Source organism: Heteronotia binoei, chromosome 21, assembly GCF_032191835.1.
Source record: "Heteronotia binoei isolate CCM8104 ecotype False Entrance Well chromosome 21, APGP_CSIRO_Hbin_v1, whole genome shotgun sequence".
NCBI classification, from domain to species: Eukaryota; Metazoa; Chordata; class Lepidosauria; order Squamata; family Gekkonidae; genus Heteronotia; species Heteronotia binoei.
This window is the reverse complement of record NC_083243.1, coordinates 144,960,758-144,980,087: the sequence shown is the minus strand read 5'-3', so window position 1 is coordinate 144,980,087 and position 19,330 is coordinate 144,960,758. Positions and strand designations below refer to the sequence as shown.

The 19,330-nt window shown below is 42.1% G+C and overlaps 1 protein-coding gene across 1 annotated transcript; it reads right to left on the bottom strand.

The window, feature by feature from the left end:
• Positions 1-684: 684 nt before the first annotated feature.
• Positions 685-18,340, bottom strand: C21H11orf16 (chromosome 21 C11orf16 homolog). The gene is given in 6 exon segments (XM_060261272.1): positions 685-1,110; positions 3,733-4,398; positions 5,443-5,665; positions 8,719-8,893; positions 9,214-9,394; positions 18,017-18,340. Coding segments are annotated over 5 exon segments (1,425 nt in total). The 5' UTR covers positions 9,378-9,394; positions 18,017-18,340; the 3' UTR covers positions 685-913.
• Between the last annotated feature and the right edge of the window lie 990 nt (positions 18,341-19,330).

Sequence of the window (19,330 nt, the reverse complement as noted above, 5' to 3'; positions counted from 1 at the left end):
ACTGGACAAACTTTCATGTTCCCTGCATTAGTATATCGGACTAGATTTTTTTTTAAAAGGGTGGGGGGTGGGATTGGAAGAAGAATCTCAGGCTATGATATCTTGTGCAGGATGCAATGCAGGCTTGGTTAGGTTAGCTGGTGCTGAGTGGAGCTGGTATCAGCTTGCAGCACCTTAGCCTTCTGGTTTGAAGAAGGGGGAAATGGCAACTTCAATTTGAAAATTTTACAAAAGTAGATCTATTGAAGTCTGTACCATGCAATGGAATACACAGGTCCAAAGGCTTAGAATAGATTTTGAAAGGATGCAAGACTTTGCATGGTGGGAGCAGAGCAGAGGTTTTGCTGCTATGGGGAACATTTATTTACTTCATTTGTACTCTACCCTGCTCCTCAAAGTGGTTTGCAACATTCTTGACTCCCCCCTTTTTATCCTCACAACAACACTGAGGTAGGTCAGGCTAAGTGTGTGTGACTGGGGCAAGCTTCCATGGCAGAGTGCAGATTCAAACCTGGTTTCCTGCATCCTAGCATGACTCTCTTAACTATACTACATTGGCTCTCATTTCCTATGTTTGCCCTCATGTTGGAATGAGACTGCTTCCAGTGGCTAGAACATCTTCAAAGTATCTCTTTCCTGGAATGTGAAAAACCTGTTGTAAAAATTTTCCCTTATGGTTTCATACGACCTCCATAAGATTTATGTAGTTTTATATATATATAAAAAGCATACATTTGCTAGGACTTGTAAACAATACCACTTTGAATTTATATAGACAAATTTTAACACCATTAATAATAATTAGAAACTAAATTATAGTATATTCAAGAGAAATCAACAATATGATACAAATGTTGCCTGAGTTTAAAGCATGCTGGTAAGCACATGTGGGTGCTGAATGGTAATTTACTGTTTACCCTCCACCTGAAAATGGTTTTATACCTTCGTGATTCAGGACTTCTTTCACAGTAAGAAGTCTTCGGGGAGACTGTTTGATAGTTTCAAACATGGCACTATGGTTAATTAAAGTAATTGGAGACCTATCCATATGTGAGATTGTGGTGGTTTCAGCTCTCTTCTTTCCACAGCTGCTACTCCAAATGTTGGTTCCTATAGACAACAGTATAAAACTTAATTTTGATTTCAAGTGGTGCTATATTTAAGTTGTAGGTCATCTGCATTAAAACTAGTATTTCATAATGGCATCCTCAAAATTTACATGAACAAATTCTGTTCCTCTCAGTGTCCTGTAATGGTCTGCCTAAAAGCATTGAAGGAAGAATGATGGAACATTGACCTTCTTGGTTTGGGGAGAGTAACATACATGGCTGACTATCAGTGATGGTAGAACCACAAATGTGGACTTTGCTTAGGCTACCATCAGTAGAACTGCTTACCTGATAATATGCTAGCAGAGAGACTGAGGTTTTGTTACTTAAGGATATGGTGACAATGACCTGTAGGGGGCTTGGGATCCTGCAATATTTAGCTTTGCATAGGGTCAAATAACCTGAAGTAGGGTCTTGGTAAATGGTGTAGTATGCCTCCACCCAACATTTCAAAGATTGGGTGAGGATCTGTTCACAGTTTGGTGTAGTGGTTAAGTACGCAGACTCTTATCTGGGAGAACTGGGTTTGAGTCCCCACTCCCCCACTTGCAGCTGCTGGAATGGCCTTGGGTCAACCATAGCTTTCAGAGGAGTTGTCCTTGAAAGGGCAGCTTCAGTGAGAGCCTTCTCAGCCCCACCTACTTCACAGGGTATTTTGTTGTGGGAGAGGAAGGTAAAGGAGATTGTGAGCCACTCTAAGATTCAGAATGAAGGGTGGGATATAAATCCAATATCTTATGATTATTATTTGCACTGCTTCTGGTGATGCTCATTTGTAAGAGTAGGATGCCAGTCTATCACACCCTTTCAGAAATTGTGCTTACATTAAGTAGTTCTGTAGAGTTAACTAAGATGGAAGATAAGGGGCATGACCCTTTGTCAAAACAATCTCCTATCTACACTGGGATTACCCTTTATGGTGCAGTTTCTTCTCCAATGGTGGTGGACTTGTGACAGCCAGCACTCATGTACTAACCAATGTTCCCTCTAAGCTGAGTTAGTGTGAGCTAGTTCACAGCTTTTTAGCCTCCACCTCACATTTTTTCCTTAGCTTTGGAAAAATGGCTCCAGAGCAAACTAACTGATGCAGCAGCTCACCATTTCAATGCCAGTAGCTCATGAAGTAGAATATTTGCTTGCAAGTCTCCACAGTTTAGGGCAGGGGTGTTGAACTCATTTGTTATGAGGGCCAGATTTGACATGAGACCTTGTTGGGCTGAGCCATGTGTATCATAAAATGTAATGCCAGGTAGTGGACATATAAACTTTGTAAAGGGCACAGACACACAATTAAAGTTGTTTTTTTTCTTAAAATAAGACAAGCTTAAAATATTAGCCTGCTTGCAATATTGTTTTACAGTCTCTGATAAATGCCACCTCTTGCTATGAATTATTGCATCAAAAACTGCAAACAATGTCTGTGCTGTACCAGTCTTGGATATGTGCTGTTCTGGTGTGCACATCTGTAAATGGCAAACCTACGTTTGATTCATTGACATTCATTACAGACATCTCATGGTCAATGCTTTGATCCTAAAACCAGAGGAACATGAAGCAGCTGGGCATTGTGAGCTTTTGTGCAGAAGTTGCTTCACGTACTAGTCATGAACATGTAAAGGCGCCATGGCACAGACTGAGGGCTATGAGCTTGTCCATAAAACTAATTTTCCCCAGAAAAATGACTACAACTAAAAAAAAAAAATACACCCCCCCCAAAAAAAACCCAACTACAAGAACAGAGAGACAGCCATGTACAGTGGTCAGTGTCAGCCTACTATCTGGGAAGTCTAAATTCAAGACCCCCAATCAAAGGAAAATGTGAAAGAAAAAATAAGGAAAATTTGCTGGGTAAACTTGGGGTGGAACACACTCTCAGCCTAATGCTGATATTTCTCTTCTAAATAGTTCACATGCTTTCCCATTGAGAAAGACTGGAGGGCATGAGTACAGTGAAAAAGAGTAGGGGAACCCAGTTACACGCCCAACAAAACTCTCTCTCTCTCTCTGTAGCAAGGCAAAAAGCTCATACCTTCACTAAAACGTTGCTAGTCTTAAAAGCATTCTTTGTAGCTCTCCTGATGGTGGGGACTATGCAAGAAGCTTTGGCTCTTTCTTTCCTTCCCCAGGGCAGGAGGAGGGGGAAGAGCCTCATCCATTCATTAGAAGGAAGAAAGGCTTGTCTCAGTAGCTCTGCAGAGTGATTGATTGAGCCTGGCAAACTTAATCAACCAGCAGAGCTATAGAGCCAAGCTCCCTCATTGGCTGAGGCTGCTCCTCCCTCCTCCCTTTGGGAAAGGAGTGGGGAGAGGGAAAGGCTGCTTTGCTGCTCTGGCTTATCCAGGGAGAAACACAAAATGGCGACCAAAAAAAGCAGGCAAGGAAAAATGAAGCAGATGACAGCCAGTTGCTGGAGGACCTGATTGGAGCCGTCTGCAGGCCTGATCCAGCCTGCGGGCCATATGTTTGACACCCCTAGTTTAGGGGGAGCATTGGTGCCAGCTATTAAACAAAAGGCTGTTGGCAGAAAAAGCATTTGAACAATATGACAGGAGGTACAGAGATAGGCAGTTATTTGGCACATTCTTAATTTCTAATTGAAGTCAATCAAGGGCAATGTTATTACCTTGACTATTATAAAAAGAGCTGGGATTACTTCTCTTCCAGTATTTCCAATCTGGTCTCCTGCTTTCTTTCAGTCTGAGCTTATCAAAAAGGGTGGAATCTGTGTTAACTGCATGATCTACCATTGTGGTCTTGGTCAGATGCTGCTCTTCACTGCTTAGAGAATCTGAGGAGCATGAAGAAGAGCTGGATGTGGCAACAGCTGGTTGGCCTTTTGAAGAACCTTCCAGTGCTAGTTGCTGGGGGGAGAGCTTCTTGCTTAAATAATCTTTAATACCTCCCAGAGAAAACTCAGCTGAAGAAGGTTGGCCTAACCAGCCATTGGGTTTAAGGCAGCAGCAGATATGCGGTCTGTGCGCAAGCAGAGAGCACATGTGATGAAAACAACTATGGGAAGGACAGGTGCAGGGGCAATATGGCCACTGCCATTTCAGAAGACCCCCTAAAGTACACGCATGCATGGAAGTTGCTCCTGGCCTACATGAACAGCTGTGACAGCTAACATGATGAAGCTGGTCTTCAGCGCTCTTCCTGCTGGTGAGAGGCATATGAATCATCTCCACAATCCTTTCCCACTGTGTTGGGGGAATCCACAAAGCCACACCAGCTGGGACACTTGCTTTCTTGCCATTCCAAAAGCTGACTGTAATGTCTTCATTTTCTTTGGCTGTTGAGGAGAAAATATAAGCTGCTTTTAGAAAGGATGCCACATTCTTCAATCAAAGCTAATTTTCTTGATGATTAACTTTTGACTACTAAACAGGTTATGCTTATTGGGCCACAGGGCCTGACCACTCTCTCAGTCAAGAAGATGCTTGTGATGATGCAATGCCGATTAATAGCATTATTAACTTTCTCCAGTTATAACAGTTTGGTCACAAGCACTATGTTTCTACTAGATACACAATTACCATTAAGAAAATATTAAGATGAGAATGATTTGAGGCTACTCTTAAACTATATAGCAGATAGCTCAGGCATAGTCTAAACTTCTGAAATTAACTGCTTGATATGATTGGTTAGAATGTGTCTGAAGCTTTAGGCCAAATGGTGATCTGTGGATGTGCACTGACACCTTCCCTGGGCAGATGTGCAGCCTTTCTCAGAGAATCAAGCACTTCCTGTTTCTAGCAGAAACTGCTCATCAGTTATGCCTCGAGCCAATCACAAGTCTCTCCTGAGTCACCTCCCAGAAAGAGTGCTAATTGTTATAAAGGCCATTCACACTGCCCAGAGCATTGTTGCAAGGTTTAAAGTCAGATTTGTGTTTTGTTGAAGGAGTAAAGACACAGAAAGCAGAGCTCATTTAGCAAGAAGGGAGAGAGGAAACTCCCAGGTATAGGCCTGCTAACTCTAGGTTTGGAAGTTCCTGAAGATTTGGGAGATAAGGAGGTTGGAGAGGGACCTCAGTAGAGTATAATGCCATAGGGTCCTGCCTCCAAAGCAGACATTTTCTCTAGGGGAGCTAATCTCTGTCATCTGGAGATGAGTCATCATTCCAGGAGGTTGGGAATTCTGCTTGCACACTTCTCTCTGTGTGTATAGAAACATCCTTCAAAAGCTGGATCCTCTGAAAAGTGAATCCAGGAGGCTAATCTTTCGATACAGGGTATTTTGAGGGAATTTAGTGATGAAACATCCAGAAGGTGATTCTATCATGAGCATATATGTATTTCCTTTGTGTTGCAAAGCTGTCCCAATATGGCTTTACCTCTCAGGAGATCCCTGTGCTCAGTTCCTCGAATGACTGTGCCGGGGCCATATCTCTTCTGCTCTGGTTCCCAAGGTGCCATCACTTTATCACCTGGCAATATGGAATGTCTCATTCCATTCACATACTCAAGAATGTCACTGCTGGCTGTTGGTTGCACACAAGTTGTGTCTTCTGCTGCAAAGGGCTTCTTAAACTGTACAAGGAATGTTCTTTTCTCACCCTGTGGTCATAAAGAAAGAAGAACAGAAAGGAAACACCACATGGTTAGCAGTAGAAAAAATCACCCACCTCTCTAACAATGGCTTTAGGCAGCCAAGCGGAGAAATTCTAGGACTCCAACTATATTAGGATGAAGTTCTTTACTGCACTGAGTTTAGATTAAGGAGATGAGATTATAAAATATATTCATACCAAAAGACTTTAGAAAAGCAAGGGATCAAAACATATGTACCTCCCTCTAATAGTGGGTGGAGGTTTGCCTCTAACATGATTTTCTGCTCTCCCATAGTTCAGGCAGGCTTTAGGCTTTTAAAACATTTAGCCCCTTCCATTATTTATGTTTAACCACTTAAATGTCAATTCAGTACCTCTTCTAAAAGCTGTGGGTGTAGAACATGAAGGGGGAGGAATGGCACTAGGTTAAGATTTAATTGCTTGTCCAATTGATTTTAGAAAAGGAATGACAAACATGTCCTGGTATGGAAGCAATTTAAGTTATTCCAGTGCTGCTAGGTCATACATATGCAAAAGCAGATCTCCACATGTGCATTCCTACCCCTGTTATGAGCCCTGCACACAGATACCTGGCTTGATGCAAGATCAGGGGCGATTTGTCACCAATGTCAGATAATCAATTATTCAGTTTCCCTGTTCTGTGTCCCACCCCCACCCCCCCACCCCGATTCAATGATGCAGACTTAATGCATGGGTGTCTGCAAGGGGGCATGGCTACCTCACTTGAATTCTAAAGGTAGTAATTTTTTTTAAAAGTACAGTGCCAAATACACAGTACCAACCAGTCAGCAAAAAGTCTCAATAACTGAGTGAGGTTGCTTTCTGAACACCAAAGTTACTGTGTTGGGGGGAGGGGTGTTTGTATGTGTGTGCATGTGCTGAGCACAGTCTGCCCTGCCTACATAGTCAAATTACAGTGTTAACTCCACACATTGTGCTTTGTATAGTGATGGTAATATAAACATATTCTGGATTCACTCAGGAGTTACTCAGGCTGTATCAGGTATTTCAGACTTGTTCATCTCGGGGGGGTGGGGGGCAGACAACACTGGCTGTAGCTGTTTTGTTTTTAGAGTTTCAAGTACTAACATCCCAAATAACTGAAAGCTCAGTTTCTTGTGTACAGAAGATTAAAATGGCCAAGTATAAACACTGAAGCACATTTCCAGTAAAACTGATGTTCATAAGTTCACTCACAATCACTGATGGGATACTGTCCCCATATAGCACAAAAGTAGCACAAATCCCCAGTGACACCTGACATTAGGATAAAAAATAAAAAGAATGCAGAGAATGTCAGAATGTGCTGTCTCAATATTGTATGAGTCCAAATGAGGCAAATATAGTCCAAAAACTATTAAGAAGATAAAAATGTGAGCAGCCAATGACATAATTTTCAACTTAATGTCTGATGCAATCCCAAACAGAGTTATGCCCTGCTAAGGCCATTTGCTCTTTACCAAAATGCAGGCCAAAGTGCATGTTATCCTGATTCATATACCTGAGCTATATGCTGCAGTACTGAAGTCAAGGTGATGGGAAGAAAGCCAGTCTGAGTAAACTAGAGCAGCATTCTTGAACCACAAAATGGGTCATGAAACCCGTAAACGTGGATTCCAGGTTTTTGGAATCATATTGATTTGTGTATTTGTACATTTGTTCCATTTTTAAAAAGTGGGTGATAATACCAAAGCAACTTGGCGCAGTTTGGACTGGTCTCATCAAAGCTTGAGAGCTAAGCAGGGTCATCCATAGTCTGTACTTGGATAGGAGACCACAAGGAAGACTGGGGTTGCTATGCAGGGGAAGGCAGTGGCCTTCTTTGCTCAACTCAGGCCTGGAACACCTTCATGGAAATGGTCACCATGAGTCAGCTGTGACTCTGACAAGCTCTTCATCATACCAAATAAACTGGGACTTCTGGGTGACCATGCTGAAAAGGGTGGGAACAACTGAATTAGATTAGAAATCATCATGGTCTGTAAGACACACAGACTGATTCCCCACTAGCCTTACCCCGCTCTTGTTCTCCTCTTCTCCGTGGGACTTCCATCAGATTTCGCACAAGCTGCCCCAAGGCTGCAACTCGCTCCGCCTCTTTCATGCAGCAGCAAAATCCTCTAAAAACCAGTTTCTGTTTGCTGCACAAGGCGAAGCAAGTTGCAGCCCGGGGGCAGCTTGTGCGAAATCTGACAGAAGCCCTGCAGAGAAGAGGAGAGTGAGAGTTAGTGGGAATCGGTCAGACTCCAACACAGACTCTGATAGCTTCATTAGGATCTGTGATAGAAATATTCTCAGCACTTTTATGTAGAAAAAGCCCAGCAAGAACTCATTTGCCTATTAGGCCACACCCCTGGCATCACCAGAAGTGATGTCAGCTGTTCAGTAGATTACTTTCCACATATTGACACAGAACAGTACAGTGCCATCAACTGCATTTCATAGATGTATGTTCTCACACAGCCCAATGAGAGGCCTTGTTTTGTGCCCCCCCAACATGGCCAGAGGAAGAGAGCCACATGTGGCAGAGCAGGCAGCAGCAGGTCCAGCTTCTCATGGGGGCTCTGTGTCTCTTGCTCTCTTCGCAAGCCCTTTGGAGGCTGGAGGTGGCAGAGAGGATGGAGTGCGGAGTTTGGGAGCACATGGCTGCCTAGTGCCTTCCCTCTGCCGGAGACCATTTTTTGAGCTGGACCCCTGGCGAAGCCAGCTGGAACTGCATTCCTGCTCAAAAGAAGCCCTGAGTATTCTACTCTCAGGGTTGGTAAGCATACTAAGACTGTCATTTAGAGAGGCAGAATGTATTTGGCATTCTCTCCATAGCCATATTTTAGACCACATGTTTATTCCACAGGACCATTTATAATTTATCATGCAGGTCCTACCAAAAGTTGCAAAAGGAAAAAAAACTGCAACCAAAATAATGAAATACAGTTGTTTCTAATGTATGTGAGATGAAGAATGTGAGCATTAGTTTACAGCCAATTTCTTTCCAATGAAGTTTGTAGTTATATGTACAAACTGAATAATCTCTGTATGCACATGCTAGGAGGTACTTTCCTCTACCTTCTTTATTATTGTGCCAAGGTAATAATACCCATCAGTGTCTCTTCTTGCAAGAACTGGATTGCCAACTGTGTCCAGTGATTCCTCCAAATTCTTTATTGCCTTGCACGTTGTATCAGGAAAGCAGGAGCGATGGTCAAGACACAAGCACCTTTGAATTAAATGAAAGTTGGAAAGTTGGAAAGGAAGGATTCTCTATCCATGACAAGAAAAGATATCATCCTTCAAAAGCTATATAACTGGTCTAGATGGAATATATTATGTGTCGTATTTCCATGTAATAATGCCCCCATTCCACTTGAAAATCCTGAGAAGGATGGCCACAATCATAGGAGTATTGAATGGTAAAATAACATTCAGACGAGGAGCTGGCATTTCTTTAATTGAACAGATACTGTATATTTATTCGTACTATCTTGAAACCCCTCACACACCCCCACCCCCACACACACACAATTTTTTTTTTACTACCTTGCTGGGAAGAATGGTCTTAGACAACAGGCAGGATGTGCTAATAAAGAACCACTGCGGATCAAGCTTGGATTCATTATAAAGCTTCTATTTGTACATTTAACTTCAGTTGGCATTGCCCAGCAGTGACTGTAGCATGGGAAAGCAGACCACAGGTTATCCATTCTTTTAAAGCGCTCACCTACAAAAAGGCATGAAGCATATTAAGCGTTTTGAAGATGGAAAACATATTAGCAGAATTTAACAATGTACTGTAATCAATTCATACCATGACTTGTGGATTTTCTCTTGAGTATCACCTGCAGATGCACTGTGTGTGTTTAGAATCATTACGTTCAAGATGTAAAGCTCTTTGTCCCAGCCTATGTGTAATGTACTTTGATGTCATATCCACTGTAAAAAGCTGGGATAGAGGATCTTTTCCTGATCTAAAAAACAGTAATGCGGGAACTGCAGTTGGGATTTTGCTGAACTGAAAGCTTCTTGGAATAGAAGGCCAAGGTAAATTGACGGAACTACTAAAATTGCATCCTACACACCTGCCTGGCCTCTAAATTTATGTCTTATGCCTGAACCCACTTTCTTTTCCAAACTATTATAACCAGTGCTTGCTAATTGTGATCATGACACCATATTCACTAGGTTCCCCTAAGTACACTGTTTAGTATTGTATTTGTATATGGAATGGGTCATAAAACTACAAGGCAGGGGGAGGTAGAATCATAGAATCATAGAGTTAGAAGGGACCTCTAGGGTCATCTAGTCCAACCCCTGCACAATGCAGGAAACTCACAAACACCTCTCCCCTAAATTCACAGTATCTTCATTGCTGTCAGATGGCCATCTAGCCTCTGTTTAAAAACCTCCAAGGAAGAAGAGCCCACCACCTCCCAAGGAAGCCTGTTCCACTGAGGAATCGCTCTAATGGTCAGGAAGTTCTTCCTAATGTTGAGCCGGAAATTCTTTTGATTTAATTTCAACCCATTGTTTCTGGTCCTACCTTCCGGGGCGACGGAATGTGAGGATGTCTGGACAGGGAAGGGGAAAATGTAACAAAGAGCAGCTGGTCCTTCTCCCCATTCTGTTGGTGTATAACGGTTCTACAGTCCTTTGTCTCTGATGCTCATATTCATGAAAGTGTATGTTGGAATAAATCATGTTAGTCTTTAAGATGTTACTGGATTCCAGTGTAATTTTGCTCCACTAACATGGCTAGCCCCCCGGAATTATTTTATAAACTGTCATCTGTAATGACACATTCCAACCCAGTGCAATTAGGGTTCACAAACAGGACCCCACAAAAACTTGTAAATTTCCCTCTTCCCAACTATTTCCTCTTTACATTCCTTGAAAGCCTCTATAGTCTCCTCCCTTTCCTGCCTCCTCTCCTTCCCACCCACCAACCAACCTACCTTTATCTTCTCCTGATCTTCAGTTTTTTGCCATATCCTGCCCCTGGTACCACCTGTCCAGGGAAACTATGGTTTAATGGTGTAGTGCTGGTTGCCAGGGCAGACCCAAGTTGCACAGTGGGGAACCTGCAAGGACTTGCAAAGGGCACATTTATCCTTATCTCAGCTTCCTCACACTATTTTGTCTTTCCTTCTATCTGCCCTCTACATTGGAAAGTGGAGTAATTTTAGATGCCAAATGACATTAGCAGGAAAATGACAATATAAGGTGTGATTTTATTAGGTTGGATTACCACCTCTCTGCATGTCATACCTAATCCAGTCACACCTTCTATTGTCATTTTCCTGCTAATGTCATTTGACATCTAAAATTATTTCACTTTCCAATATAAACGACAAATGTTTTAGAAAAATGAAGGACTAGATTTAGTCAGATAGGCAGGTTCACTCTCGTACACACACTCTCACTCACACACAAAAGAAGGAGCATAGCTATCTTTGGAACTATGAATGCAGGGCATGTTTTCCCTTGATCCACATCCACTGTAGTTAGATCACTTAGGTCTGTTTCTGTCTCTCATCTATACTGTCTAGAATGGAGTTCCATATAATAAAAGACTCTTATTAGTTTTGAATCTGATTACTAGTTCTGTATAACTTGATATCCAGGTGGGTAACCATGCTAGTCTGAAGCAACAGAATAAAATTAGAGTTCAGTGGTGCTTTTAAGACCAACGAAGTTTTATTCAAGGTATGAGCTTTTGTGTGCAAGCTCACTTCTTCAAATGAAATGAAATGGAAGAAAACCATTCAAATTTATAGAAACAGTTGAAAAGCAAATTAGCATATTTTGAGACAAAACAGGAACAACAAGCCTAGTGTACAGGGTCAACAGCTGTATGGATCCAATTAAGGGTAAACAAGGGTTGAAGCAATAAATATGTCAAAATAGGAGCTAAGTGTGTAAGAGATTTTTTTTCTAATTGTGGGAAGTTAAGTGAGATTCCTTTATGACTCCCCATTAATCTACCCTCAAGCCTGAAGGTAACAAACAGCATTTTTTTTTCTTTTAGTTGGGATGGGGTGCAGTATATTTCAAGTTACATTGCATTGCATTACATTCAAAATATGTTGTTCTAAATACTATATCAATATATCATTCTTCAGAGGTGTTATGTCAGAAAAAAATATTCCTATATATTGCATTGCATTATAAACTCCCTCCCTCCAAGCCAAAACAGCCCTGGAAAGGGCCCTGGTCCCTCCCCACCTTTTACTGACAGAAACCAAGCCTGCAGTGGTTTCCTAGCAACAGCAACTAATAGCATTCATTTCTTCAACCTACAGGCACTTCTTTTATCATTTTGAGTTCTTTTAATCCCCCTTCCCCCAAAATGTTTTTTTTTAATGTCAATTTTTTTCTGTAAACGTGTGTTTTTTCAGGTTTATTGAAAAATCTGCCTTGTCTGTTCATGGGTCCAGTCTCAAGAATTTAAGTATCCAGTTCAACATGGCTATTAAAATATAGACAAGTATGAGCCCACAAGACTAGTAGGGGGAATCCCTCTCCCCCTCCCTTAGCTTAACAGTGCCCTTGTTGCTGCTGGGGCTGATGCAACTCCCATCCACTCCCCATCGCTTACATTGCCTACACATTCAGGCCCACTGCAACGTTTTCAACCAACACTGCTACCCTTCCCAGGGCCACCACGGCTTCTGAGAAAACCCACACACACACCATTGCTGACACCAGCAATGAGTCCAGCCTCCGCTCTTGCTGCCAAGCTGGCCCAGATTTTTCTTCTCCCCCCCCCTTGCCACTGTCCCCAGGGCCACCACAGCTGCCACCCCCACCATCATTGATACCCCCCATCATCACTGCCATACTTAGAGCTGCCATACTTGGGTCCCAGCAACTCCCCCACCAACACTGGCAATGGGCCCAACACAGCTTCCAGGCTGTGCTGCAACCACCATGGGCCCAACACAGCTTCCAGGCTGTGCTGCAGCCACAGTTCCCCACAATGCTGCATCCATCACTGTACTCTTGGGCACTTTTTACCATAGCCGCCACCAGGCCTGTCAAGGCCCCCAACATGCTCCACTACAGCCATCACATGCCCACTGCACCTTCTAGGACTGTGAATATGCTGGAGGTAGGTGCATTATATGTGCTTTTACTTTTGGGGGGAATTAAAGCACCCCCTAGTGTATTTTTTTTTAATTTTCAGATTTTTCTGAAAACAGATTTTCAAAAAAAACAAAAACACCTGACTGTTCAGCATCAGTGTGACCCTAATTCACACATTTAGGTATTCACAGATGGGGGCTATGGGTCATGATTAGATATTTAGATTCTGCAAACCTGGGGTGTTTTTCAGGTTTGTTGAAAGATCTGTAATGTCTGGTCATGGGTCTAATCTCCAGAGTTAAGTATCCTCAGATTTGGCTGCAGGGTTGTCAAGTCCAATTCAAGAAATATCTGGGGACCTTGGGGGTGGAGCCAGGAGCAAGGTTGTGACAAGCACAAGTAAAGTCCAAAGGGAGTTCTGGTCATCACATTTAAAGGGACCACACACCTTTTAAATGCCTTCCCTCCATTGGAAATAATGAAGGATAGGGGCACCTTCTTTTGGGGCTCAGAATTGGGCCCCCTGATCCAATCTTTTTGAAACTTTGGGGGTGTTTTGAGGAGAGACATAGGATGCTATGCTGAAAATATGGTGCATCTACTTCAAAAAACAGCCCCCCCCCAGAGCCCCAGATAGCCATGGATCAATTCTCCATTATACCCTATGGGAATCAATCTTAATAGGGAATAATGGAGTGCCCAGCAGGCATCCCCCCCCCATTTTCTGATGACCCTGAAGCGGGGGGAGGGCCTCGAAACTGGGGGATCCCCTGCCCCCACCAGGGGAACATTCTCTTAAGAAGGACCAGTAGTTGGTAGTATCTTTAGAGCTTTTACGCCAGCAATAAGAAGAAAAGGCTTTGTTCCTGCTTAAAATGAAGAATGGCTTACTCTTTATAAGAAATGTATAAATATTTTTCTCCATAATTTATTTATTTAATTTATATCTTGCCCTCCCCGCCAAAGGCAGGCTCAGGGCAGCTCACAAACCAAGGGTCAACACAAGCACATTAGTGTGACCAGATAAAATAAACAACAATAAAAACAGAACATAAAAACAACCTTTATAACATCCGCATGTGCTACTCTCATGGTTTCAGGGAGCGATTAAATTCTGGTGGTTAGCTGTACTCAGAGGTCTCAAGGTCGCCACAGTGTGGTGAGATAGGCCACTGGTGGTGTTCTTATGGGCCAGTCCCGTTGCTGCAGATGTTACCATCATGTAAATGCCTGGCGGAAGAGTGTCTTTTTACAGGCCCTGCGGAACTGTGGAAGCTCTCGCAGGGCCCTAACCTCCTCCAGCAACTCATTCCACCAGCTAGGGACAGCAACAGCTGGTGACTCTTGTTGTTTTGAGCCTCACTTCTCTGATGCTGGGGACTGTCAACAGGTTTTGAGACCCGGACCAAAGTGCTCGCTGGGGCATGTGCAGGGACAGGTGGTTCTTAAGGTATGCAGGACCCTGGCCATATAGGGCTTTAAAGGTAATGACCAACACCTTGAAGTGAATCCAGTACACTATCAGTAGTCAGTGCAGCACTTTCAGCACAGGCTGAATGTGTTCCTGTAAAGGAACTCCCATTAACAGCCTGGCTGCAGCATTCTACACTAGCTGAAGTCACTGGATTTGGGACAAGGGCAGCCCCTTAGAGAGGGCATTACAGTAATCCAGTCTTGAGGTGACCGTCGCATGGATCACTGTTGCCAAGTCATCATGTTCGAGAAAGGGGACCAACTGCTTCACCATCCGAAGATGGTTGTCACGTTCTCAGGGTGCAGGCAGGCAGGAGTCCAAAGCCAATTGCACAGGAAAGAGACAAAGAAAGCACCTTTAAGACCAACTGTTTTATTCAAGCTATATATGAGCTTTTTGTGGGGAGAGAGAGAGAGAATGTGTTTTGTTGGGATGTTATGTCAGGGCTCTCTTGAGTGCAACTGGGTTTTCTTCCTCATTTTCACTGTATTCATGCCCTCATGACCCAGTCTTTCTCAGCAGGAAGGTCTGTGAACTATTTAGATAAGGCAGGGGTGGCCAACGGTAGCTCTCCAGATTTTTTTCCCTACAACTCTCATCAGCCCCAGCCATTGGCCATGCTGGCTGGGGCTGATGGGAGTTGTAGGCAAAAAAACATCTGGAGAGCTACCGTTGGCCATCCCTGAGATAAAGGATAACAACAAGCCAGTGAGGTGGATTAGGCTGAGAGTATGGGTCCAGACCAAGTTCACCGAGCACATTTCTTTTACAGACTGGGGATTTTGAATTTAGACTTCCCAGATTGTAGGCTGATACTGACACATGGCTGTCTCTCTGTTCTTGCACTGCCACAGAGGAGTTTTAGCTATTTCTCTGAGGAAGACTATAGTTTTGTAGACAAACATATAGCCCTCAGTCTGTGTCATGGTGCCTTCATATGTTCTTGACCAGCACAAGAAGCAATTTATGTACAAAAGCTCAAGGTGTGCAGCTGTGACCATGAGATTTCTGTAATGAATGTCAATAAATCAAAAGTAGGTTTGCAGCTTACAGATACACTTGAACAACATCTGAACTGCATACTCAAGATTGCTATAGCACCGACATTGTCTCCAGTTTTTGATGCAATGATTCAGAGCAAGAGGTGTCAGTTATCAGAGACTGTTAAATAAACAAAATATTGCAAGAGTGCTAATGTTTAAAGTATGCTTTATTTTAAGTTTATAAAAATCTTTAATTGTGTTTGCATCCTTTATAAAGTTTATATTTCCACTAGTTGGCATTACATTCTATAACACACATGGCCCAGTCCAACAAGGTCTCATTTATGTCAGATCTGGGCCTCATAACAAATGAGTTTTACACCCCTGAGCTAGAGGGAGGGTAGGGAAAGGGATGTAGGGAGAGAAGATATGTTTATAACAGTGGTTGTTCCGGAAGTGTGAGTACTGTCAGTAGCCACAGTGGTGGACAACCCTGGGGTAAACTGAACCTAAAATGCTGGACTAAAAGGGGACTTTTATATACGAGATTCATACCCTTTTCAGCCCATGGTGGAGCAAGAGTTACATAGTAACTGAATTACTTCAGATGAGATACTAATGATGCATTAGATGAAATTACCCTATTGACAAAGGACTTGGTTAGTTTACAGGACAGGTCTTTATTATTAGGGTCACTCCTTTCAGTGGAATGGAATGTTAGGGTATTGTCCTAGTAATTCAGTTTGGGATGAATTTTGGGAATTCCCATTGAGTCACAAAACATTTGATTTTGCACAAGCTGCCTCAAGGCTGCAACTTGCCCTGCCTCTTTCCCGTGGCAAGCAAGATCCTCTGAAAACCAGTTTCTGCTTGCCTCAGGAAAGAGGCAGGGCAAGTTGCAGCTCTGGGGCAGTTTGTGCAAAATCAGACAGAAGCGAGGGGGGGGGAAGAGCTCCAACACCGAAACAAGCCTAGTGGGGAATTGGTCACACTCTCACCTCAGCAATGTTTACAGAGTGTCTCAGTTCTTCCTAAGATTGCCAACATTTTGCCTCTGGTGACTTCTTATTACATGACAAACTAATTTGCCAGGGGGTTTTTTAATGCAGGGGTTAAAGAGGCAGGGAATTTTACCACACATCCCTCTGGCTGATGCAGCAGCTGAGCCTATATGGTTTACTTCCCACTGTTGATGTTCACTGGACTGGTCTTTCCAAAGTCATTCCCATGCTTCTTACTGTGCATTGCACCACTTAACTGCAGATATAGACAGCTGCTGTATAGGATGTTCTCTTAAAGTACCTCATGTTACAAAAAGCACCTCATGTCAATCATTAATTGCCTGGATAGGCATGGAAAGAGGCACTCCTTTCAAATAATGTGCATGCAGCTATTTATTATAAAGAAATGATTTCACCTATATGGTGTTATGATTTAGAATGATTTACTGAGAAATCTTGCTTTGAGAAAGAAATCATCAAACATATAATTGAAATGTGAAGGGATAAACTACTCTGTGGTTGTCAAGGCAAGATTTGCAATGTGTCAACAAATTTCAGTGAAATGAAAATTTAACAGGCACATTGACAAAAATGTTTGTATTACTTCAAAGATGTATGTGATTTGACTTGATTCTCTGAGTCACAATGTAAAAAGAGATGGCAGTTTGAGGGAGCATCATTTTGAAAACCTTGGGTTTCTTTCATTTATTGTCTGAAAATTATAGGTTATTACAGTTACAGGTGACACAATCTGATTGCTTGAAGAAGAGATTCCTCCACACCAGACTCAGATAAAAGATGTCTGAAGTCCCTGTAACAACTGCATAATTATCTCTGCATAAAATCCTCTAGAAAATTTTCAGGCATGTAGTGCTGACCTGATCACTCAAGCATCATTTAACTCATATTCTCCACATCCCTCTGGCATTTTCTTCTAAGTAGGCCTGTTAACATTACTTTTTTTCTCCTTCTACCTTTCAACTGATAAATCAGTTATATTAAATTTAAATAAATGATAGTCCCTGGGTTCTTTGGCCACTGTGTGACACAGAATATTGGGCTGGATGGGCCACTGGTCTGATCCAACATGGCTTCTCTTATGTTCATAAATGTACATATTATTAACATTTAATCATAGACATGTATGACAGACTCTGGCCTGCAGGCCCACCCTGCTTTCCAGGGTTTTCTCAATACCTGAAGGGGCTTTAGATTGATACTTAATTTACTGAATTAAAACTGTGGTCTGATAGCTTAAAAAATTAAATTTCAGTTCTCTTGCTCTTACCTCAGTATCTCCAAAAGTCACCAAATATTGAATTTTGAAATAATATGAATATTTCTTTAATGGAATGGACTAAGTTATTAATGAGACAAACTATTAAAGATTGCTTTTGTCATATATTCAATTAGGGGATGGCAAACAACAGATATATGTGTGATACACAATTCCATTTTATCAGTCATATGAATACTAGATACATCGTGGCTATTTATTCACCTAAATGTTTTTCTTTGCAAATATTCTTTCTTTTTCCTTTTGCAAGGCCTCAAATAGCCAGAAGAACTGCAATGCTGCAAATGGATTTGCTGAAATATCTCTCAGAAAGACCAAGGTAGTAAAAGTCCAAAAGACTCAGGCAAAGAAATTAGAAAATCTCAGTTTACAACCCTTGGTTTGCTTACAGCACAAGATCAATAACAGCTGGTGAAACTAAGCAAAACTGAGCATTTCAGTCAGATTTTTCTACAGCACTTTTGAAAGGTGAAGATCCTACATTTAAAAGAAAAAAAAAACTTACCAGATGTTTGCAGTGTTAAATGTTGAGTTTTTAAAATTGGTTTGGCTTCAGCAATACAGCCTCACTGCTCCTGAAAGTAGTTACTGGTGGCTAATGTTTTTTTGTTACTAAGCAGGTTGCCATAGAGCTATTGCCAACAGGACTTAAGGTCTGACAGCAAAGCAGTTATACATACACATGTGAATAGCACATCTCATTTCTAAAGTTACAACAGAAGGTGAAGCACTGAAGCAAAGACAACTGTAGACAATGTCATGAAAATTAAGCCCAGAAAATATTCACTATCCAACTTGCCAACATGGACATTCTACCATCAGTAAAGATTCTATACACTGACAAAAATGTCATGAGCTATGCTAGGTGTAAGTGCCTCAAGTTCAAACAAATCACAGACTTTATTAGCTAGTTTTCAAATGTGGCAAAATATGTTGTAAATGTTATATATTGGTTATCTGGAAGTAGAACCCCATAAGAAACCTTATGTTCCCCTCTCCCATGAATAACTATGATTTTCAGAACAAGAGACAAAATTGTCTCCCTTTCTGTTATACTAGTTGCCAATTCAGAAAGCTAATGGCCGATTCCTCTTTTATAAAGAAATTCCCACTTCCAAGAGCTGCTGTTGCTGAAATCCCTGTGTATTCAATGGACCTACTGAAGAGGTTACAGGGGAGAGGGTTGGTAATGCCAGCCTGGAAGCTCTACCAGCAATATGGATTCTGTAGGCTGTTAAAATAATGTTGGCACAAAATGACTTTCCTTAGGACGTCCTTTCCTTAGGACGTCCCTAAGATATCATCATAATGTATTCCCTAAGACTTGTGCACAATTTTATGCACATAAGAAGATAGCATGCTTGGTTGTTTATTTAAGCAAACATTATAACCTGACTTTCTCATGAGTACTATATTGTACAAGCAAAAAGACTGCTGGAGAGTAAGGTTGGCAGATACGTTAGGCTCAAGGGAACCTATTTCTCTGAGTGCAGCTAAAGTTCCTCTGATTGCATTTGGGGCTGGGGCCAAATTGCATTGAATGTTTCCCGCTGTATTTGCCAGACAGATAGCACTTCATAAGCTTTGACTGTCCCCACATAACTAAGAGGCAATGGGCAGCCTAGTATTCATTTATCCCCTCCCTAAGCATACCTACATCTATATCCATCATAATACTTATATCCATAACCCTCATAATACCTATATACACTATTTCCTGGGAGGAAGAAGGTACAAGCATCTTCTGTCCATTTGCTTCAAGTCAATTTGGCCTGGGTAGAACCTTGACCAAGTGACCTTACTGCAATGGAGGCCATGG